Source organism: Beta vulgaris, chromosome 7 (genome assembly GCF_026745355.1).
Source record: "Beta vulgaris subsp. vulgaris cultivar EL10 chromosome 7, EL10.2, whole genome shotgun sequence".
NCBI classification, from domain to species: Eukaryota; Viridiplantae; Streptophyta; class Magnoliopsida; order Caryophyllales; family Amaranthaceae; genus Beta; species Beta vulgaris.
In genome coordinates this window covers 6,842,398-6,866,726 of record NC_079208.1, presented here as the reverse complement: position 1 = coordinate 6,866,726, position 24,329 = coordinate 6,842,398, and the positions used below count along the sequence as shown (strand labels likewise).

Below are 24,329 nucleotides of genomic sequence, written 5' to 3'. Positions count from 1 at the left end.
CATTTGGTCAATTTCCAATTGACCTCTAGTTTTGTTGTATTAAACCCTATTCTTCTCTGTCGAACTGAACTATACTGAATTGAATCAAACTAAATTGAACTAAACTTAAGAAAAACTATAAAAATAAAGTAGCTAAACTACACTGAAACTGTGCCCAAAAGAACTACTCCCTCCGCTTTTATATATTTGCTACATTTTGGTTTACACAAGAATTTAGGAGATGTTCTTTCATTCTTTTTTATTGTACTTTTTGACCCCTTTAGCATTAAATAGGGTGGGAAAAAGGAAAAAAGTAGTACTTTTTGGTGAAGAAAAGGGAAAACAAATTTAATACTATTACTTTTTGATGGGCCAAATCTCCTTATAAAGAAATGTAGCAAATAAAAAAAGCAACCCTTTTTGAAAAATGTAGCAAATAAGAAAAAGCAGAGGGAGTAGGACTTATCCTTTCCCGATCTCTGTTTTAAAATAAGCACAACTCTTCTAATTTTTGTAAGTTGCAAAATAAATATAATATTACTTGATATTGAGTTATTCAATTATGTCTAACTCACTCTTTGTCACATACTCTTCCGATTTTGATTAGTTTAACTTCTTTGAACACATTGTTTTTTTTAAAAAATAAGTATGTAAATCATGAAAGGAAAGAGAAAATATTAATTTATTGACATATTGTATTGAAGTTAATGTTGTGGACCAAAAAAAATAATATGAAAAGGTCAACATAATAATAAACAACTGATAAAATCATTCTAAAAACAAGGAAAAAAAAACATATTAATAAAGGACAACCTAAAAAGAAAATAAACTAGTAAAACTTTGCAATCTTGGTCATGATTTATTTGATAAATTAAATAAATTTGTTTGTCTTGGGTACATTATTCTTTAAATTTATTGATTGAGTATTATTATTAACTGTAAATTTATAAGAATACATATTAGATATAACATGTTAAAGCACTAACATTCAAGAGGAAAATCCCATGCTCTTAATATTTTCCCTCCTTGCACCTCACTTTTATTTTCTCTCTATTACATATTTCCTTAACGATCTCCTCCCATATTTCCCCAACCATGATAATCCTTAGATTGGGTACAAATAACAAAGGAAATCAGAAATATGATGAATTGAAACTAAAAAAAAAAAAGAAAAATACATTTGTTCCCACCTTTTGGCACATTGGCCGAAATTATGAATACTCTGTATTTGAAGGATTCTCTTGCTTCTCTTCTCCATCCACATGCCATCTCTAGAGTGTCGCCCATGTGGAGCTCGAATAGTTTGCAAGCTACCCTTATTCTTTAACATCCGCTCATGATTAACCATGCTCTTACACCATAACTTATTCAATAACAAAATCTCACACATAACCTATGACACCTAATAAAACAAATTCAAACAAAAATGACATGGACTACATGAATAATAACATAAATCTAATGTTTTTTTTATCATTTAAATCATGTCATTTGAACTCTACTTTGATGTCATTTTGTCATAGTATGTTTTGATATCATTTTGTCATTTGTATCATGTCGATTTCAATCCGGATCTTTTTATTATTGTTTCAAACCGTCCTTGCACATGGACAACCACACTTAATGCGCGCATACGCCACATGACGACTCATTTTTCGAAAGGTCTTATCTTCCTCGTTTTTCATTAGAATCGAGCTTTTGACCAGGTTGTGCATAGTGAAACTAAAACTTAGGTAATTGCATAGCTAGATTTAAGGAACATGATAAAAGCCTACAAGGATGAAATAGAAGAGCTAGTGTCAATGCCTTCATGGTATTTGGGGTGATGGGCTAGCTGGGAACTCCTGGCGGCTGGCGGTTTGATATGACGGTCATGATGTAGCCCATATCCAAGGAATGACTATGAGTGGAAGAGATGATCAAGCAGAGTTTGCTCCATGCCCATGATGATTGATAACATGGGCCCATCTTTGTTGTATCATCCCTTTGAAATCGAAGACATCATGACCATCATCGACGAGGGGGTCCGAATCTCACTTACCAAAACCTTCCACATGCAGTCGCAACCTTGTGTTAGGTTTGGAATGAACTCGTTAGGAATGTAACAGCAAGTCAAGATCATAACTTGCCATAACTCGTGCTAGCGAGAATAGGTTGTGGACACCAGGGTGGCATCATTGAGTAGAGAAGAAAGGCTTCATGCTGTCACGTCTACTTCACCACTCCAATACGAAGCCTTGTGAAAACAAACCAATTTAGTTGTATCCACACTTGTGACAGAACCCCACAAGACAGTGCATAAAATGCTTGTTTTGCAGCTGATTGCCGAACTTCCAAACTAATGGGATCACTTAGGAGTTCTTGGAGGACTTTTATTAGCTCTGCTTCTCCCGAAACCTGCACAAAGTAATGAGAATGGGACGCATTAAATTTGAAATACTAAGGCAATGATCAATGAAGGGATAGCATAAAATCAAAACAAGAATAAATCCCTTAATAATTTAAACCCCACACAAGATCTGTTTTCTTATAGATACACAAACAACTTAAGAATGGTTCTTCAACCTAATAGGTCGCGCACTGCCCACATGGAAAAAAATAATATTTCCAAGTTCTAGAATAGATAAAACACTTACAGTTTTAGGCCATTTCAAAATAAATGAAACATTACTTTATTTGGCAATTAGTTCTCCATCAATCTCTCTATCTTCATCACATGAGTCCCTTTTTTTTTTTTTCTCTCTCTCTCCTCTCCTTCATCCACGTGCCTACCACCTATGCTTCATTTTTATAGAATGGAGTATGTATATTTTTCAATATTTAGATGAGAAAGAATGTATGAGGGTAGGCTATTCAAGTAATGAAATAATATCAGAATTTCAAATTGACATACAGAATTTCAAAATTTTAATTTAACTTATGCCCAACGGAACATTCTCATTTCTCCATTAGTGATACTGAGATCAAAGCATTATTCCTGATGCATGAGAAAAGATCTGCAGATCGAATGGCTTCGGTGCTTGCTTCAGAATAAAAGTTGGCATGAGGCCATAGGGCTGGCTTTGCAAGCAGTGCAGGAGTTGTCCTTAAATAAATTGATCCAATAGCTTAGAGCAACTTCAGTGACCTAGATCCCTAAGGTCCTAAATGTCTATCATATGAAAGACTTCCCCCATATCATGCAATATAAATGGTAGAATATCTTCCCATCCACAACAAATAAGACTCATCTAGGTAGGACTTATTTCGGAAATTCTTTGTTTATTTGTCTTATAAGAGATTCCACAAATTATATAAGGCGATGATTTGATCATGCAAAATCATCCTCAAATTATGCAAGAGAGTTTTATAGATGGGTGGCCTGAATATATGTCCTAGCCATTGATTGATTTGGCCATGCTATTTTAAAAAGCTTGTAAGGACCTTATTTTAAGTTCTTCCCAGATACAAGAGATCAGGATTTATCCATCATATCTTTGCATAGAACCTATTTGCTTTTTTTGTGAAAGGGATCAGGATATTGACTATGATGAAAACTACAGAAGCTATGTGATTTCTTTGTTAATCTGGCTAACATCTAAAAACTAGATCCCTTATCATTATTTATCTATTTGAAAGAGTATAGAAACTCATTATAACCTTAAAAAGTTATTTCATTTCTTTGTTGATTTGGCTAACATTTAGAGAATATCAAAGAAGACCCGGGTTAAATTAGGGTTTTAAATTTTGGATTCACTCGAGGGAACGCTTGCATGGATAATGCGAATGGTCTGTGGCTTTTCCGTATAAGATCTAAAAATCGTTGATCTCTAAGTGCTTTTTTCTATTTCCAATAGAAGGTCATACATGAGAAAGTTTGCTTCCATTGTTTTTGAGATCTGGCCTAAACTTCTCGTAGTGCTCATAGGATCCACTTTGAATCTTGACAACCATAAAACAAAAAAGATATAAATAAGGCCTAAAAAACCTCACTGCTCAAAGAACTGCATCTTCAGCATGGATATTATCTAGTTACCATGACCACGTGCACTTGAAATTACTATATATCCAAGCAATCAACAAATAAACTTTACAAGAGATACAAGAGCAATAGAAAAGTTCATTTTCCAAACCTGTAGAATGGACAAAGGATTGAAGCTCTGCATAGCTGATACCATGTGTGTAAAGTGACCAACATGAGGACCTGAAATTAGCACGCCAATTATTTCAATTACAGTAATTCAAAAAATTGATACATTTTTACCAGAAATAACCTGACACTGTTCTGTTTAGAGCATTCAAAAGGTAACACAGAGACCTTTTGAACCATAGTTTTCAATCTCGACTGCATCGAGGCCGATATATTAGGCCGCAAGAGCATAAACCCTCTGCATTGCCCGTGAAAGTGGTTTCTTGACCACTTCCACAATTGCGACTGCACCCGAGATTTAAAACTGGTTCTGAATGTTTAACAAGCTGCTCTGAGTTTACAACCCACAATTTTGTGATACGAGTCCCACCAAAATTTAAATTGAACAATCTTTTTGGCACAAACTGCGTATTAAGTTCTACTCGGATCACTTGAACTGTTCAGAGGAAAATTAACATGTGGCTCAATTTGTGGAAGTACGGTCATGATGCAACAGGATAGTTGGCAAAAGAATCAACCTGTCAGAACAGCACATCCAGCTACCATGGCTTCTGAAATATTATGACCTGCTAAAGTCGGTAGGAAAGACCCCCCAATTAACGAAATGGGAACCAACCGATAGAACTCTCTCAGTTCACCTGCAAAATCAATCAAATTTTAATGTTCAAATTTCAAAGTCAAGAATTGCGCTCTCAAGCCTCACCTGAGAGCAATGAAACTCGGTCAAAAACCTTTTTAGTTTGAGCCTATATAATTATCTTTGCAATATGTTTCCTACTAGATAAGACCACCATGCATTACTTGCACAAGGTATAGCTTGTACTTTTATAGTGTTTTCTTATTTTCACATTCTCCCAGAGTATCTCGAACTGTAACCGACCGGAAGAATCTAAGAGTTGACTTCTGACCAAAAACATAAGGAGTGCAATTACTTTATAGGATGTAGTCAACAGCGAGTTAGCATATGGACAGTAGGGAGAGAATCAAATAATTATGCATTTGCCAAAGAAAAACATGGAAACAGCAGAACAGTAAAAGTTGGACAAAACAAAATGGAGACTGTGATGCCTTCTCTAGGCCAAAGAGAGTGGTTTCTTACTGTTGAGCAAAACCTCTGCATTTTTACTACTTACATCACAGTAAAACTGCCACTTACAGACCTATATTTGAGAAATCTTCATTGCAGAACATATTGGATCTGTTATAGTTGTTTTTAAAAAACATTATTGACTTAAAGCTCATATGTCCAATAAGGAAAACATTATTGAAACACCTCTTCGATGGAAGAATTAGTAGCAAACGTACTAAGCTATAAGAGGAAGACACTGACTAGTACGAATGGTCATGTTGCAACATGCAACCGCATAAAAGATTAATGGAATTTCATCCTCAAAAGTATGAGCTAGACTTTAGTTAGCTCTTTGAAGAAATTGTATCTATATCTAACAGTTTGTAGTTCTTTATTATTATCTATTCCTATGCTTTAAAAAGATAAATGGCTTACTCTCAAATGCAGTCCACCGGAAAATCATCTCATTTGCAGCATTGCTAGAAACAATTAAGTATAAGGAAAAAATGAAAAAAGAGTAATAATAATCAAAAATAAGGACATGAGAACATGAAGGTCACAATATAAATAACACAAATTATTAGAATAGGCGGTCTAAATTTAACATAAAAATAGACAAACCTAGCCTACATCCTTCTAACAAGCCTATTCATCTCACTTTGACCCAACACTATCCCTAGACATTTTGCGCCAACTTAGTCGTTTCTTCTCTTCCCCTTCCTTCATTTCCCTTTGAATCTCGAACTACAACGAACAATTTTATAAACTAACCTGACAGTCTTACCGAATGTATTAAACTAGTCACTAAAGAGATCATACTAGTCACTAAATGAATTAAAGAATGTAAGAACTTAATGGATTAAACTGGTCACTAAATAGATTCTAGTCACTCTATTCACAAAGATGATCTGTTCTCTTCTTAATATTGGCCTTGAGCAGCTGCCTAATTTTACAAGACCAAGTGTATGAATAATTACATTTTAAAACTAGACAGCTGCGCTACAGATTGGCCAAGTTTAATGGATTGATTTTTCATTCCACCCCATTACAGAAATGCCGCGACAAAAACACGTCTTTCTCAATGATTCCATTTGCTAAGAATTATGCGTCATGTTGCTGCCACTAGATAAGTTAGTGGCTTATGATCCTTCAATGAAGTTTGGATTCTTTTATGTATCTTGCATTCCTTTTTCTTGTTGTATTTATTTTATTTATGGAGTGGGGAGCACAGAAGGACTAGAATGTAAGTATAGAGTAACTTTAAATAACTCACTCAGATGCCAGTAACAACAAGGAAATAAAGGAGCAAGTGTCCACCTAATGTTTTTTTTTTTATCTATGGAGTGGAGAGCACAGCAATGTTTAGATACCGCGAACAAGAAGGAAATGAACAAGTAAGTGTTCACCTAATGTATCAGCCACATAAATATTTGTTTCTGATGTAAGTTTATCCCCAACAGACCTCACAGCTACAGTCAATCCTTGTTTCTTTGATGCCTGCACGATATAAAGCAAGATTATACGATAAGTCATCTGAAAGAAGATATTTCCACTTCACCAGTAAAATCAGCCAGCCTATAATAAAATAGCTAAGCCCGGTAATTAGGCAAAAAAGTGACAGCATAGAAGTGCTGTATTGGCCTTGTAAAATACATACTGGAGTGTACTAACATCTGTTTATACTTATATGTCAATGGATGCCAACATGAAAAATGAGTATTTTTTGCTTTCATTGTAAGTGAGAGCTGCAAATCAAAAAAGACAGTAGGCAGTAAAGTACTCTCCACTGAAGTCATGTTTTCCTGGTTATCTATGAAACCTATATGCTGGGTGTTTAAACCCCACAAAAGCTTCTACCTGTAGCCGGAAATAGCATTGCATATTGTAGAATGCAACCATAGAAATCAAACATATGATGTTTATACAAGAGACAGAAAAATAAGAAACCAACTTAAGTTGCAGAATACCATGTGCCCAATGTCATCCATCCTTGTGTAGGGGTAAGAAACAGGAACTAGTGTGAATTTCATAATTTAATAAAATATAGTCCGAAAGAACTTAAAGTAAAAATACAGATTAATAGAGATCCATAATTACTTTACCTGGCAAAAGTCCAAGGCATGTCGTGGATGTCGGGGAATGATAACTGTCAGTAAGTCTGAGTGGCTTCGGACCAGTGTTTCATGAACTCGAAGCATCACTAGAAAAAAAGAGCAAGACTTGAGACAACTATATGATCAACAACAAAAACTCCGGAAGAAAAAATTTCAGATGCATGAAGAATGTAGTTAAGAAAATCACATTTTAGCAAACCAACCCCAATTTCAATAAAAAATAACAGGATAAGGTGCAGCTTAGCTTGAATCAAGTCCCATGCAAAACCCTCTTAAGCTAGAAAGGAATAAAACAAGTTCAGAGAATTCGTTTCCACAATATTAATAAATTTCTGACCATGCAAGAAAATTTCATAAAAATTTCAGCCATTTACCCCAACTTCCCAAAAAAGTAAAGACAAACAGAACTTTGTGACAACAGTTTCATGACAAAGTTCAAGCTCATCCATCTTAGAGGACATTCACAACTAAATATTGTACTTAGTAATAAAATAAGTGAGAGGAGGAGGTAAAATACCTCATGAGCTACCTAGGATGTTAAATGGTTTCATTCTTTGTAAAAATCTTAAGAGCTAACATGCCTAACTTAGCTGGAAACATGTGATTTACCAATGATCTATTGCAAAGAATGATGTGAACTATAAGCTTCTCATAAAAATAAAAATAAAACATTACCCACTTCCTACTTGCCCAGAGCTCCGAACCTTAGGGTACAGTCAGTTGGATGTGGGCATCAACAACATCATCATGAAGTTTGTTGCAAAAGATATGCTTATAGAGAAAGTTCCTCCAAAGAAGATCGATACAGGCATTGGTTTGTTATTTTTAGGTAATCTAAACTCATGTGGGGAAGGGTTGCAATTATTGCATTTTGTTCTTTTTATTTTTTACTTTATCTATATATTAAACCTTGACTTTTCAGCTCCAATTTGGGTATTTCAAACAAGAAGGAATACACTTATCAACTACACTATTCCATGACTTAGAGAAATCAGACTTGAGAAAGTTATAAATTGAAAGTATATCGACGAGCAATTTTAAGATAATCTTATTTTATAGTTGTCATAAACCCGTACCAATGTCCTGATTTAGGGTGGAGCTTCAATGTCCATAACTTACAAAATCACAGGACACTCGAATCCACACTTGACCCTTTATCCGATATTCATACCTGAGTACATGTAGCATAGTTTCAATGCCAAGCTACAGATTCATGCATTTGTATGGAAACAGTGGTAAACTTGGAGATGAAGAAGAAATTCGAACACCAACCTTCAAGTTCTCCTTCATGTACAGAAGAAGCCATCCAAACCCTCCTATACCTCATTTGTTTCCGCAAATCTTCTATATCTTTCACAGCATTCGTTGAAGCCGCAATTTCTCCAACACCTGAAACAGCCAAATGATCAAGACTAATAAACCCTTCAACACTTCTCTTGCTATTAGAACATTCCATCATAGTCAAAAGCATATAAAGATGCATCAAAACTTATATTTCACATAAAAGAAGAAAAAAGAACTCCATAATTGGACTTGTAACTGCAACATCTCAGAACTAGAAACACCCTTTATCGTCGTGATAAGAGAATAAGCAAAGCCAAGAGCAAATTTATGAGGACAAGAACTTTCAACCTGTCACTGAAGATCAAAACAACTTTGGACTATAAAGTTTTCCATGCTTAGTTATAACTAACTTTAACTATCCATCTCTCAAATTTATGTGGACAAGACCAAGACGTTCATACTATTAGTTTTTATCCATTAGTCAGAGGCCAATTAAAAACCAAGACTATTGACCGCTTTGTTGTGCTAGAATTATTGCAGATATTCTGGTTGTTAAGCATTTATTTCTGGCAAGAAGTTCAAGTGAATGCAAATACTTTGCTAGAAATCAAAGTTCCTTGGTTATTATCGTGCTAAGGTTATTATACTAATACTCCCTTTAAAGCTCTTTAGTGACACAATACATGGTCTCTAGAGGATCAGTTAGCTGTAAAAGATCTACTTAACTGTAAAGCATTCACTTCAAATGGAAAAAAAAAAAAGCAATTAGTGCTCCCATCTAATCAAAGATCTACCACAATTCTGGCCTCAATCTAGATTTAATTTAGTTATATTTTTTCATCCGCAAGTCTAAAGAAACGAGACTATTGACAGTTTCAGTGCACTATTATTATTGCAAATTATTCTGGTCGCCAAGCAGTTATATAACATTGGTTGTGCCATCTTGTTCAATAACTTTGGCACCAATAAGAAGCAAAGAAAACTCACAATCAGAGTGGAATTGGGAATTCTCTATCACAACTCTTGAGCCACAAGAAATAAAAGGATACGAAGAGAAAGTATTACAGTGAGACTTCCATTCATAAATCAATATTTAATACCACAAACTTACCATGAAACAAAGACTGATTAATCCAACAAACAAAGACAATGATGTTCTTACAATATTTCAGATCAGCAGAATTGCTGACTATAGATGGTGGCGCTTGTAGTAGCTGAAAGTGGATAGCCTCTCTCGTACTCTGTGGGACTGACAAAGTTCAGATAAAAGAAGAGCAGATAGTAAATTCAAACATAAAGGATGTTTCTATACCAATGGCACGATCAATGAAAACTTTGACAGCATCAAGGCAATTAGTGGAGACAATGCAGGTGCAGACCACCGTCTAAAAGATCTTTCAGACATTCGAGCATTTAGCAAAGACAACGTTATCTGCAAAGAAATAAGTGTTAAAACAAATTATCATGAACACCCAAGATAGTAATGACCAAGGCTACCGCAAAGATGCGAACACTTTTCTAAGATGGCAGCTCCTATGTTTATTAGTAAGCCTAGTCTGAACCTTTAGCTTACCCATCGACTCGTGCGTGTAGTCCAAGGTGGACTTAGGCCAATATATGGCCTCAAGCTGGTCAAGATCTTCAACGCGTTGCTATAATTTACTCATTGGGTTTTTCTTGGTTGAAGAGAGAAGAAATAGATCAATGACAAAATACAGAAGCAGCTTTCTGATCTGAATTATGTTCTCATCGTCTTCTACTGCCATCCTACTCAAGATCCTCTTCTGATCTGCACAAGACAAAACAGGACCTCGCTTTCCTCTCTCTGCCTCATATCTATCTCTAAGTTCAATAACAGAAGGGGGAAAACTGGGCAATGTCATTCCCCAGGTCTTCCATGCCGAGGACCTCCACTGCCTCTCTAGAACAGAATGTTAAACAGGTCTCACTATATAACTGGAATGATTTGCTTTCAGGAACATAATAGTCACACAATGCAAAAACTAGCGTTGCAGAACATTTTTTCCATTCATTATTTTCGACAAAACTTTTCTTCAAGTCGTCCAAACAAAGATTAGCTATTTTTAACATAGTATATGAAAGCTTCAAGGGTTTTTTTAACTTGATTCTTTTTATCTGAAAACGACGGTTTAATTCCAGTCCGACATATGGCTACTTTCTTGTAGGATCAAAACATCCTAGGTAGACAAAAAGAAGCAAGTGAAAGAAACAGCCGCTTTCATCTACCATGTCAAAAATAGCCAAACTTTGTTCCGACGACGTGAAGAAAGAAGAGAATGTTCCATAACACTAGTTTTGGCGTTAATCCTAAAGAAAGTTTTGGTAGAGATGTTACTTACCAAAGAATTAAGGCCTTGTTTACTTGGAAAGGTCTATCTAGGGATGTTAAACACTTCATTAGGCATTGCATTACTTGTCAGGCTAGTAAATCTGACAATGCTACTTCTCCTGGTCTTTTACATCCTTTGCCTATTCCTACATGTTTGGCTTGATGTCCATTTGGATTTTATAACTGGAGTGCTGGACTCCCTGTATCTCAAGGCAGGCATGTCATCATTGTGGTGGGTGGATAGGATGAGCATATATGCTCATTTCATGGCTCTTTCTCTTTCTCATCCTTTTACTGCACTTGAAGTTGAGCTCTATTTGGATTCTAAATTTAAAAAGACATGGCAGGTCTCTCTCTACTGTGATTGACAGAGATACTGTTTTTTTCTGTCACTTTAAGAAAGATATGTTTACTCTTCAAGGTACTGACTTGCTGCTTAATCCTGCTTGTCACCCCCAAACTGATGGGCAGACTGAGGTGGTTAATAGGTGCTTGAAGAATGATCTTCGCAGTATGTGTGGAGAGCATCCTAAAGATTTGTTTGTTTGGCTTGCTTTGGCTGAAAGGTGGTACAATACTTCTTTTCACTCTTCTTCTAAATTACTCCATATGAAATTGTGTGCAAACAACCACCTCCATAACATCTGCCCTATCTTCCAAGAGAAACTTTCGTTGAAACTGTTGATAGGTCTTTAAGAAGGGAAACTACAATTGATACTCTGAAATATCATCCACATCAAGCTCAAAGTAGAATGAAGAATTTGGCTGATAGACATAGGTCTGAAAGATCTTTCTTAGAAGGATATTGGGTGTGGTTGAAGCTTCAACCTTATAGACAGAGTACAATCCAGGTCTAATAAGAAACTGGCACATAAATACTTTATCCCTTTTCAAGTGCAGCACAAGATTGGAGCTATGGCTTATTAATTACTTCTCCCTGATCATGCTCAAGTGCATAAAATTTTCATGCTTCCCAGTTGAAGCCTTTCAGGGGTACATTACCTCTGTCTCCACATTACACTCTAGTGGTCAGGTAATAGAGTTTCTCACTTAGCCGTGAAACCAGCTGCTTTATTAGACAGAAGGGTGGTTAAGTCTCAACATACTGCAGTTGTGCAATACTTGGTTTATTAGGAGGGTTACCCTGCTAGTGATGCTACCTGGCAGTTGATAACAGCAATTTCCTGACTTTGTTGCTAACTGTCAATGAAGACTTGAGGACAAGTCTATTTTTCGGGGGGAAAGTATGTTAAACTATATTTTATATATACCAAAATGTATTTGATACATAATGTTTAGCTGTGTTTTTAGCAGGAAACTTAGAAGTTTGTTAGAGTTTGTTAAATGGTAGTTGATCTGTATATAAATACATCTGGGTCTTTGTAAAAGGTATGTAGAAATTAATACAAACTTGTCTTACTCTCTCCACATTTCCTCTCTATTCTCTCTCTCTGTCAAATCTTCTTTTCTATCCTTAGTTTTGTGCTGGAACTCCGAAATCCTCATTCTTCACCATTATTGAGTGAGTTCCTACTTTCCTGCATCAGGCGAGGAGAAGAGATGGCAGCTGACATTAAGAGGGTAAACAGTAGGAGTGAAAAAACGACAACATGACTTGGACAATGGTGGCTGAGCGTTGCAGCAATCTGAACAGCTGCTGGGAGTGAGTGGGTGAGGGTTTGCTATTACAGAGATGCCAATCAAATATACACAATACAAAACATACCAAAATAATGATTTACAAGATATTCTTTACTATCACTTGCATGTCATTGGCTCCAACTCCCCTCTTCACTAAACTTCCCTGAAGTTTGACTAGATTGATAAATTGAAATGGTCAAAGAGGAAGCTTCATCTGCTCCCTCTAACTTTGTCTTGTTTATAGGGCCCCCCTTATTAGTAAAGGCCACTACATTCCCATCATGGTGTCAAAACAAGGCCGCATCGTATCGTATTGCCCATGTTGTAAAGGTTTTCAAATCTACCTAACCGATATTACGCGCATCGTAAAGGGGTAAAAAAAACCGCATTTAGATAGGTTCTAAAGATATCTTATGGTCTAAGCCGATATTTGATGATATAACAACCGCAACATCCCCGTTATGACCGTTACCGTCGGAACCGCATTTTCGAACTATGATTCCCATTGACCTAATTTACCCATAAACAGGGAAATTTTGTATTAAAGGGAGAGCAGTTAAACATCTGAAAGTTTCTACAATAACCCTCTTTGATTCCACTGTAGGACAAGAAATGGAATCGAAACAATCAAGCTAGAATTTAATTTAAGCCATTTTATTCCTTTGTTTGGTTCACTGTAAAGTTTTGAAGAAGTACTAGATTGATTTGATGCTAAAACATGACAGCCTAAACTGCATATTTCAGAAATCTATCAATCACTAATTCAAAGCTATTAATGTTCAGCACGAAGACCAAAAGAAAAAGTTAACAAAAAAGAAAAACCAAAAAAGTGCAAGAATTAACCGAAAAAATGCTGAAAAAGAAGGAAAATTCTAGCAAAAAAGACAATAATTTAGGTAAAATATTGAAAACTGAAATTCCAGAATTTGCCTGAAAATTGCAATCTGGAAAATTCAGAAACTGAAATTCCGGTTAAAATCAAAACCCTAAAAATTCAAAGAAAAAAATAGATCAACTATGAAAACCGAAATAATTTTTGCAAAAAGTTTGCTTGTTTTAAACATAAGAAATTTTGAATGTGAGGATAAAGCTCCAATAATCTTTGTTGACAGAGATGAGGATTGCAAATTACCATGCTTATAATTGCCCATAAACTTGCAATCTCTTGCTTGTTATCAATGAAAGAAATAAGATGAACACAGGGAAAGATCGATATGAGAGAGAGAGGAGAGGGATTGGAAATGGGGATGAGAGAGAAAGAGGAGACGGGTACAGTGACGCCTCGAGCTTTCCTTCTGGCTCAAAAGAGGTAATAATACACTAGCCCATATGTTGCGAAAACAAATCAGGGGATTTGATTAAGGTCAAGAAACGAAGTGGGTTTCCATGACCCTTCAGCCAAATAAGGTAGAACAGAATCAAGATACCAATTCCGTTTCCAGCACTTGTTTTTCTTTAGCCAAACAGGGGCTTCGAGTTAATTATATAAAGACCAGCTTCACAACAGACCATAAACAACCTCACAACTATAAAGCCAAAACATAATGACAAATCCAATCATACAATGAGCAAACATTTTCAGTTTGGTGTGGACTTACCTTACTTTCTGAGGCAGCCATTACAACATTTGGCCACAATTCACTCTCGAGGAGAATAGCAGCATTTGGTTTCCAGTAGCTCAGAAAAGCACTCACAACAGCAGGTAAATCTAGTGGAGCAAACTGGCACAAGGGGTAGGTTGAGTGTTTAGGAAGTGAATAAAAATATTTGCCGCTCAAGAATTAAAAGAGAAAGGATGAGAGGAAAACAAATGACATTTTGGAAAAGATGGAGAAAATCAAATATGTGTATTATACATACAAATTTCTAAACATGCTACATACACAGTAACGAAACTCATCAAATCTTTGTTGTTAGCAGTTAGCACTTAGCACTTAGCACACTTGTGAGAAGAAGCAACCAAACAATATGGTGCGGATTCAAAGGCACTATACTAGAAGAGCCAATTACATTGGCTATAGAAAGCATGGGGTTCGATCTCATGGCTAAACATCAAGCTTTTGTTACCTTGGTGACGTGTCTCGAAGATGAAGATGAATGAAGGCTCAAAATACTTAGTACTAGTTCTATTAGGACTAGTCCATATGAATAGCTTCCTAGTTCTGTTAGGAGTTCTATGTAAACTAGTGTTTTATTGTTTAGTACTCTTTTGCTTGTAACTTTTTACTTTTCAACTTCGGAGAGGTTTTTCTTACTTTATGCACCTTAGGACTTCTAATTAGAGTAGAGAAAGGAAGTTGTTATGCATGGTATTAGCTTTGCGCGCAAGTAAAAGGGTATTTGATGGTTTACTTGGCCTGCAAGCATAGTAGGTTATTAGTTATGTTTACCCTTTATTGCTCATACTCATCTTGTTTGTTTTAGTTCATATAGGACTCTTGTAAACACCTATATAAGGCTATTTCAAGATTAATGAAAGTTAGGAGTTTATTTTACACAACCGTCAATATTGTTTGTGATCTTTTTATAAGCATCTTTCGTCCATTAATCTCTATTCAAGAGTGTTTATTGATTAATGCCAAGCAACTTAATTGATTAGGGTTCAGGAGTGATCATTAACCAAAGAAATATCCATTTTTGAAGTTTCTTGTTTGAGTTTTTTGTTTCTTGAAGTTCTTTATACTTGTTTACTCCAGAATAAATTCAAGATTGGTGTGACAACATTGATTCCTAAGCTTCTTGGCTTGGTAATCATATCACAATAATCAAAGTGGAGTATGTGAATAATGCGGAAGTACAAAGTGTGTAGATTAAAGAGAACAAAGTGAGTAACTGAGTATAAACCAAATGAATAATGAAAATAACATGAAGAGATCCCATCCGCTATTTCTTGGGACAAGCATAGATTGAATTTTAGCAACGCCACATGAAGGTAACAAAATTGAGTTTCTTTTAGAACATGATTTTAAATAAAATGATGAACTTAGCATCCCTCCTCTCAATATCAAAGCTCTAAAGAAATCCTAAATTAATAATGAAGACAACAAGAAGCTAGTTAATGAAAGAAAGATACAACAATACATAAATTTCCAAGAGAAAAGTACTGAAAAGCTCAAGTTTCCTTTTTTTGAACAGAGGAAAGCTCGAGTTAATGTATTAAAAAACCTAGATAATTATTTTAGCATCTAACGTAATGTGTCCAAAACAAAGGCTACTAGTATTGAGATTATCAAACAGGGGTGAAGATGTATCACAATGTTTTTGCAATGCATCATTTTAAACAGGAAAGGGCTTTTCTACGAGTAGAAATACTATACATTTCAAAGGAGATGTTGTGTACGTTAATTTTAAAGAATACACAAAAAAAAAAGAATGTAAGATCAAATCACACATCATCCAATGTGCTAATGTTTTGAATTATTTTTTTCCATTGCCTTCAGGAAAATTTCTAGCATATACTAAGAAGTTACTACTTGGGGCATCCAATTATTATACAAGAGCACATAGAAATGGAAAAGGATACCTGATACATGACAGCGGGAGGAAGTTGGTGTTTCAAAACCTCACTGCAACATGAAAAATAAACATAAAAAGGTTCCTCTTCAGTTGAGTATGCTAAACTAATTTGTGCTCCAAGTCAACATCCTAATTTTTGCACTATTTACACGTTTCACTTTGATCGTACTTTTTACTAATATATAAAAACAAAAATGATCATATAAAGTGTTGTTGGATTTGTTTCAATAAAAATTTTCATAATATGTCACGGTTGTCAAAATCTCTACTATAAATCGGAAGGGTCTCTCATAATCGGATCATAAAATCGTAAGATTCTACGAATTCTGCGGAAATAAGATTCTATGAAAAAATATGTAAACTGTTTACCTATTTTTCCAATGGACAACATTAAAAATTCAATTTTAGCCGTTATGGTAATCATATGAGATGAAAAATGATGCCATCAAGGCAATAAAAGTGGTATAGAAAACACATGTTTCTATAAGTCAAAAGCAAATGAAATGATTCAATAAACATATTACACTAAGAAGAACCGAAGAAGATAGAGAAATTTGTGCGTAGCGCGAGACGTGAGGGTTAAAATGTGGCAGCCGGAAACAAATGAGATCTTATGGGGTTGAAAAAAAGGGGTAAATGCATAATCGTTATTAAATCGCGATTTTACCAATTCTATCGATTTTGTATGATTCTATGTCTGATTTTCTTCAATTGCGATTCTAATAACGATTCAAATCATGTAGACCAAGTTAGATCGTAGAATCGTGCGGTTTTACGATTTAAATCGCGATTTTGATAACCTTGATATCAACTTTGTATAACTTTTACAAAAACATAATTAGAAATATTAACGATCAAAGTTGTGTGTTGGTGAGCATTAAAATCACATTGTTGCACTTATTGAGAAACGAAGATTAGTATATATTTTGGGTGAGAAAAAGACCAATCCTAGAACGGGGGAAATAAGGGTTAATCTTTCTAGAATGAGCTGGTAAGATTTGAGCCTTGGCTCGATATACAAAACTAGCCAACTAGTCTACCCTCCTATCTCCCAAAGGGAAGCTATATAGTCCAGCTCTACTATGACTAGATATGGCATTGGATCCCAGACCCACTCTAGATCCATATTTTAGGATCTGGAATTTCAAATTATAGATCTAACGGTTGTGGGTCACATCTGCTGGATTCGGTCCAGATCCAATCCGTTGTATACCTAACTACGATTCATGCATAGCCTTCTAAACTTACTAGTCAATACCTCTATTCACCCCCTTCCAACTACATTTACAATTTACAAATGCTAGACTAGGATAATCTTTAATGTTCTATTATTTTTGGATAAGATTTTTCCTAATGTCTTTCAAAAACAAATTTCATATCAAAACCTAAAACTCAAAGATTTCCAAGGACATAAATACCTCTAAATTAGTCTAGAGTCCTATAGCCACTAAATTAGTGTGGACCTAACGCTAATTCATGTGATTTATGGAAAAAAAAAGGTCACCATATAAAAAAATATATATATAAAATATGAGTAGATATAGATTGTGAAGTTTGACTATGTGAAAAAAAGGTTAATATGTCACAAAGTGAAAATTTCATCCTGATAAACTATTGTGAGAAAAAGTGTATTAAAAAAAAAAATAGTCACTATGGTAGATAGTAACTATATAGTGTAACTATATAATGTTAGTATATGGAAAAAAAAGGGTCACTATGTTAAATAAGTGGTTTTGGTCCAGACAAGACTAACTCAACAACAGGATACTTAAAATCTTAAAGTAGTTTCAAAACTCACAATGCAGAAAGAGTAGTAGTAGTCATAAGTATGTTGAAATCAGGGCGTTCCACCAAACAGCGTCTAATCACTGGAATCGCTGCCATCCCTTCCCCTGTTTTCCCCAAAATAACCATCATCATCAAGATAAAAAAAAAAAAAAAAAATAATAATAAACAAGCCAACAATCACCTGAAACTTCATCCAAAAACAACCAATATTTCATGCAACAACCATTCATATATTTCAATACATAGCCCTATAAAGAATCTAGTAAATTTCCCAAATCGCACATTATCACAAATGATGAACAAATAATGATACTTCGAGGGTGTTTGGTATAGAAAGATTTAACGTAGGAAACGGATTCAGATGAGCGTTTGCATTTCTAATTGATTGGTATGAGTGTTAAGTAACAAATATCGTTTTCGGAAGGAATGGTGAATCCCTCCCATTTGTTACCCTTATCAAACTAGTGGAAACAAATTACGTTTCCTTACTCACTCATAAATCTTTTAATTGTTTCCATTCCGCTGGGATACCCCAAACAACTATTAAATGTAATAATTATTATTTCCATTTCCCCTCCTTATCTAAATCCTTTCCATTCCGTTTCCATTGATCATACCAAGCGCTCCCTTCTTCCGTTTTGTAATACTCGCAATTGTACTTCCTCCATTTCATAATACTCGTTACACTTCTCATTGTGGGAAGTTTCACATTATTTTCCACTTCTTTTTTGGCAATAAACTCTCTCTATTTCTCTCCTCTTATATGAGTCTCTTTTCTTTTTACTCTCTACCTCTTTCTTCTCCAAAAATTACCTAGGAATTTGTGAATTGAGAAGTGTAACGAGTAATATGAAACATAGGAAAGTAAAAAATGTCATACTAAAAAAAGGAAACATTTGCGAGTATAATAATAGGAAGGAACTAAATCACTGATAGATTTCAATGTCCAGAATTCAGTGGAACCCAGAAAATATAAAAACAAACATCATCAAAATTGAAAGTTAAGATTAAAGAGAGAGAACCTAGAGAAACGGCGTGAAACCAGAGAAGAGGTCCATGAGGGCGGGGAAGAGAAGGGCAGCCGAGACGTTCAGACCAACGAATGGAATGTTCTAGACCTCGAAATCTTCGAAAATGGAGATGAAGATGAATTAATGGAGAAATGACGAAAGTTAGTGCTCTGTATAATTTGTATACCAATTTTCCCCTCTCTCTCATCATCATAATCGCCGTTTTCATACTTAAATTTGTGATTTGTGAGTGAGCAACGCTAAGAAGAGAACTGGATGAGCTCTCCACGATCTCTAAATCGACGCAGGTGTACTGTGTACTGTGTAGGTGCAACTGTGCAGCACAGCAGCAGTCAGCATAGGAAGTTGGGTTAAGAATGGTCCGGATGAGAAGGTGGACCGTGGGTAATTCAGCCTGAGTTTTAGGGCATGTTCGGCTCAAGTTTTTAGAGTAGATTATGAATAGTAGAGTAGTTAGTTTGGTTAATATACTGTTGGTTGAATATTTGAATTGAAATAATTGAAATTTGGATTGAATTAACATGAGTAGAGAGTAATTGTAACTAAAATCAATTAAGAAATGCTGAACTGAAACTGAAAAAAATTGTAAATGAAAAATTAAAACTGAATTGCAATTGAAATGAATCAAACTGTGACTGAAAATAAATGTGAAAAACTGAAAAGTTGATTGATCAACTAAACTGAACTGAATATTTAACTGAATTAACTGAACTTATTCAAATTGAAAATGGAAGTGAACTGAACAGAAACTGTGTAAGAGCATCCACAACAAAGAGGATTAGAGCTTCCTTTTAGCTCTCTCTCTCCTCAAGAAGGAGCTCCTCTCCATTGTAGAACTTGCTAAGAGGATCCTCTTAGGAAGAGGATTGATGGAAATCCTCTTTTTGTAGAGTAAATGGAGCATTGGCCCTTGTGCCCAAGAGGTTGATGACTGGGCTGCAAAACGCAGCTTCTTCCACTGCTTTGCTGCGTTTTCACAAAAATCTGTTGAATATTTTTTTTTTTTTGGGCCCCACTTGATAGTTGTTTAAGATTTTGTTGGATATTATCTTTCTCAAAGGGCCACTAATTTTAGCAACAACTATAAAAATAATTTAGATTCAAAATTTTATATAATAAAATATACTATTGGACATGTTTTTATTTTTCTCTATAAATAGAGTCCAATTTTACCATAGTTTGACACACTTATTTTTTACCACATTTCTCTCTTTCTTTACTTACTCTATAATATCAATTCATTCCCTCTTTAAAAGTTTGATAATTATGGATGACAATAATCCAAATTACATAAATAATCCAAACGCCCAAAATGATCCAAACTTCCATCACAATCCAAATAATATTCAGTTTGATCCAAGTATTTTTAACAATCCTCAATTTCAGATGGCATTTCAGTTTTTTAGTAGTCAATCAAGGCAAAATAATGTTCAAATAACACCACAAAATCCTCATTACTCTTCAAACCAAAATGAACGATACTTCCCAAAATATTCCAATGTTTCCAATGTCTCAACATTTTGGTGGTGAACCAATTGAGCATTCTCCAGGAGGGGATGGTAGTAGTAGTAGGACCCCAAATGAAGAAATAAGTAGAGCCCAACATCTAGAAGACATTGATGAAGTTGTTGTTCAATTATTTCCGGAAGGAAGTACCAAAAAGAAGACTCCGAAGGTGACTTTCAATATAAAAGAAGATGAAGCTCTAGTCTCTGCTTACATCAACGCAGGTGGAGACACCGGTAAAGGGACTAATCAATCATTGGGAGTTTTATGGAAAACTATTTTGGAACTTTATGAGGCTGCACGCCATACTAATCCAACTGAGTTGAAAGAAAGAACTATAAAATCATTGCAAAACGTTGGGATCACATTAATCGCACTGTTTCAAGATGGGTCGGTGTGTATGGCAAGTGTCTAAGAGACAAAAAAAAGTGGACAAACAGATGAAGATGTGGAGGACAACACTCATGAGAGTTATTCGAAATTGTATCATGGTAATAGATTTAATTTAATGCATGCATGGAAAATCATGAAGACCAGAACAAAATGCAACCCACTGGTGGCATTCAATGTTCCTCAGAGAGCGGGGGAAGCTCTAAGAGGCGGAACCAGATACACAGACTGAAGAAATTGGAAATGGTAGGCCGGATGGCCAGAAAAAAGCAAAGAGGAAAGCAAAAGAAGCTGCTACTGCCAGTACCATAAACCTTGACTCTTTTCAAGCATCTCTAGAAGACATTAATGATAGAAGGAACAATATAGGACAACAGATGCTAGAACTCATGAAGGAACGAAGTGAAGAGAAGAAAAGGCAAAAACAGCAAGAGGCAAAGATGCGTATGTTAAGTATGTTGATGGCAAAACCCGTTCTCGACGAAGATGACAAGGAATTGTACTTGAAACTTAAGGAGGAATTTAAGAATATGTATTATTAGTGTTAAGGTGTCTAGATGTGTTGTAATATGTTAAATATCTTAATGTTTGTTGTTGTTGTCAACCTTTTAAATTAGTGTAAGTGTGTTAAGTACATTTCCTATTTTAGTATGTTAAGTATCTAAGTATCTTATTGTTTGTGGGTTATTGTAAACTTTTCAAGTTATTGGAAGTGTGTTGTTGCATTAATTATTTTGGTTTGGAGTTCAAATTCTATTTTTCATTGATCAGCTAAATCATATAATTTACTATTGGAGTACTTGAAGATTTTTTGGTAGTGATTTGTCAAATCATGTCATATAGCTAAATGATGGTGTATGTCCCCTACAACTTTTTGCATTGTCTAGTCATATCAAATAATTTACAGATGGTGTAATAATGTTTGTTGTTATTGTCAACCTTTCAAGAGTTGTCCAATATTAACTTTTACTTTCCAGCCAATTATCTGAAAAGTGTTCCTGAATCATTTCAGGAGTTGTCCAAAATCTTATCTTCTGCCTCATTCAAGATTTTTTCAAAAAATTGTGTGGTTAGAAAAAAAAGGCATGTAAATCATTAACATTCAAATTGTCTATATATTCTGAGTACTCAGCACTATCTACACAACAATCTACTAAAAAACTATTATCCTTTACTTACAAATTCACCTTCAAATATATCTAAATTGAAAATGGATTATGACAATAATTCTTCTAGTTCAAGTGATGAAATATATGATAACATGATGTTGGATTGGGTTGAAGAGAGTGAGAGTTTGCGACTTACAGAGCAGGCAATAACTTATGTTGTTGCCTCAACCATTCAACAAAATGTGCCAAATAGGTCAAGTAAGAAGAAACGAAGGAAAGTTGTTCCTAGAGATCGTGAGGGGGCTAACGAAAGATTAATTAGGGACTACTTTTGTAACCAGCCGTTGTATGATGAAGGCCAGTTTCGGCAAAGGTTTCGCATGCGAAAGGAGGTTTTCCTTCGCATTACTAATGCTTTGGCTGCAAGTGACTCCTTCTTCAGACCGAGCGAAGATTCTACTGGGCGATTAGGTGCATCAACTCTACAAAAATGCACTGCAGCAATACGACAATTAGCATATGGTACTTCAGCTGACCAAGTTGACGAATATCTGAAGTTGGGTGCAAGTACGGCAAGAGAATGTCTTACCCACTTTGTTAACGGGGTGACAGCTCAATTCTCGAACGATTACCTAAGAAGGCCCACGGATGAAGATCTTCACCGTCTTCTAAGTGAAGGAGAACGTCGTGGATTTCCTGGGATGATAGGAAGCATTGATTGCATGCATTGGCAGTGGAAAAATTGTCCAGTTGGATGGAAAGGAATGTACCAAGGTAGATCTCGAACAACTACTATCATTTTAGAAGCTGTTGCTTCTAGAGATCTTTGGATTTGGCATGCATTTTTTGGGATACCTGGGTCTTGCAACGATATCAACGTACTACAACGTTCTCCTGTGTTTGATGATATTCTTAATGGTCGAGCACCAAACGTCACTTATATAGTTAATGGAAACACCTATCATATGGCATACTATCTCACAGACGGGATATATCCAAAGTGGGCAGCATTTGTTGATGCCATAACCGCTCCTCAAACTCCTAAACAAACGATGTTCACCCAGCGACAAGAGAGTGCTAGAAAAGATGTGGAGCGTGCCTTTGGGGTGTTACAAGCTCGATTTGCAATAATACGTCAACCAGCACTAGCATGGAGTATCGACCTACTATGGAAAATCATTATGACATGTATTATCATGCATAACATGATAGTGGAAGATGAACGAGATACCTACGCAAATTATCAAGACCCGAGTGAATTTGCCCAAGAACGACCTTCAAATCAAGGTGAATCATCCCGAACCGTTGTTGAGCCATTTACCATCACGAGAGGACGGTATGAGGATAGAAACCTTCATAACTTTTTCACTCGGAGGGAAGATCTTCATGATAGGAATATACATATGTCTTTAAAGAACGATTTGGTCGATCACATATGGAACAAGTTCGGGGTTCGACATGAATAGTAATATGTACTGTTCATCGGCTTTGTGTATTTTAATATTTAAATATTAGTGTATCGTACATCATGTGTTCTTTTATTGTTCATCAAATGCAATTTATGTTTTTTTATATAATTGTGTTAATTTATTTTACGGATTACAAACTTATACAAGCGTAGTAGTTAAAGATGGCATTAATTAATTTTAATTATACACAGATTAATAATATGAAACATACCATCAAAACTATAATCATCAAAATAAATTAGAGAATACATTGTGGGGTATGTGTAAAGTAAGAAGAAGATGATCCTCTTTGTTGTAGAAAAACATATGGAGATGTTAAAAGGAAGATGATGAGTTAGTGGGAAATGAGGTGGAGGAAAGAGAAAATGAGGTGTCAAGAGGAGAAAAGGAGAGAGAAATTATAAGAGGAAGAGGACCTCCTCTTTGTTGTGGATGCTCTAAGTGTAAAGTATCGAACACGTGACCTTTGAAATGAAAAGTAAAAACTTAACCATCAATACATTATGACTTTATTGTCTAATGTTTCTAATAAAATATGATGAAGTCTTGTAATAATTATAATTAACTAAAAACATTTAAACAACTATATACATCTCCATCACTTTTATTACGTACTCCCTCCGTTTCCTAAAGATCTTCTCTCTTTCCGTTTAAATGTGTTTCCAGAATATCTTCCCTCTTTTACTTTATTCCTTATTTGGATTTTTTTTTCCCTTTTTACCCTCTCATGTCCTTATCATATGGTCCATCATTACATTATTAATTTAATTTTACTCCTTTTCTCTCTCCTACTTTAACCCTTTTTTATTTGTTTATTTATCTTAACTCCTTTCCCTCTCTTACTTTGCCCACCCCATACCCCACATCAATTGATCCTCCTTGGTATTTTTAGGAACAGTAACAAGGAAGATCTTTAGGAAATGGAGGGAGTAACTTACAAGAGAATATTGATGT

General features: G+C 35.2%; 2 protein-coding genes across 3 annotated transcripts; one reads left to right on the top strand and one right to left on the bottom strand.

The window, feature by feature from the left end:
* Positions 1 to 1,048: 1,048 nt before the first annotated feature.
* Positions 1,049 to 19,298, bottom strand: LOC104898523 (probable 3-deoxy-D-manno-octulosonic acid transferase, mitochondrial). 2 transcript variants are annotated; one of them, XM_010685615.4, is made up of 12 exons: positions 18,893 to 19,293; positions 17,881 to 17,974; positions 16,090 to 16,132; positions 14,165 to 14,287; positions 9,888 to 10,007; positions 9,738 to 9,816; positions 8,564 to 8,680; positions 7,280 to 7,377; positions 6,584 to 6,674; positions 4,627 to 4,746; positions 4,092 to 4,162; positions 1,049 to 2,376 (listed from the first exon to the last, which is right to left on the bottom strand). In XM_010685615.4, the coding sequence occupies exons 1-12, from the start codon at positions 19,107 to 19,109 to the stop codon at positions 2,191 to 2,193; spliced, it is 1,359 nt and encodes a 452-aa protein (XP_010683917.2). In that variant the 5' UTR covers positions 19,110 to 19,293; the 3' UTR covers positions 1,049 to 2,190. The 2 variants fall into 2 exon arrangements, with proteins under 2 accessions (XP_010683917.2, XP_048490127.1); XM_048634170.2 differs by lacking the exon at positions 14,165 to 14,287 and having other exon boundaries at positions 18,893 to 19,298.
* A 2,709-nt stretch (positions 19,299 to 22,007) lies between these two features.
* On the top strand, positions 22,008 to 23,372 carry LOC104906494 (uncharacterized). Its single transcript, XM_010695260.2, has one exon. The coding sequence runs from the start codon at positions 22,008 to 22,010 to the stop codon at positions 23,370 to 23,372; it is 1,365 nt and encodes a 454-aa protein (XP_010693562.2).
* The last annotated feature ends 957 nt before the right edge of the window (positions 23,373 to 24,329 follow it).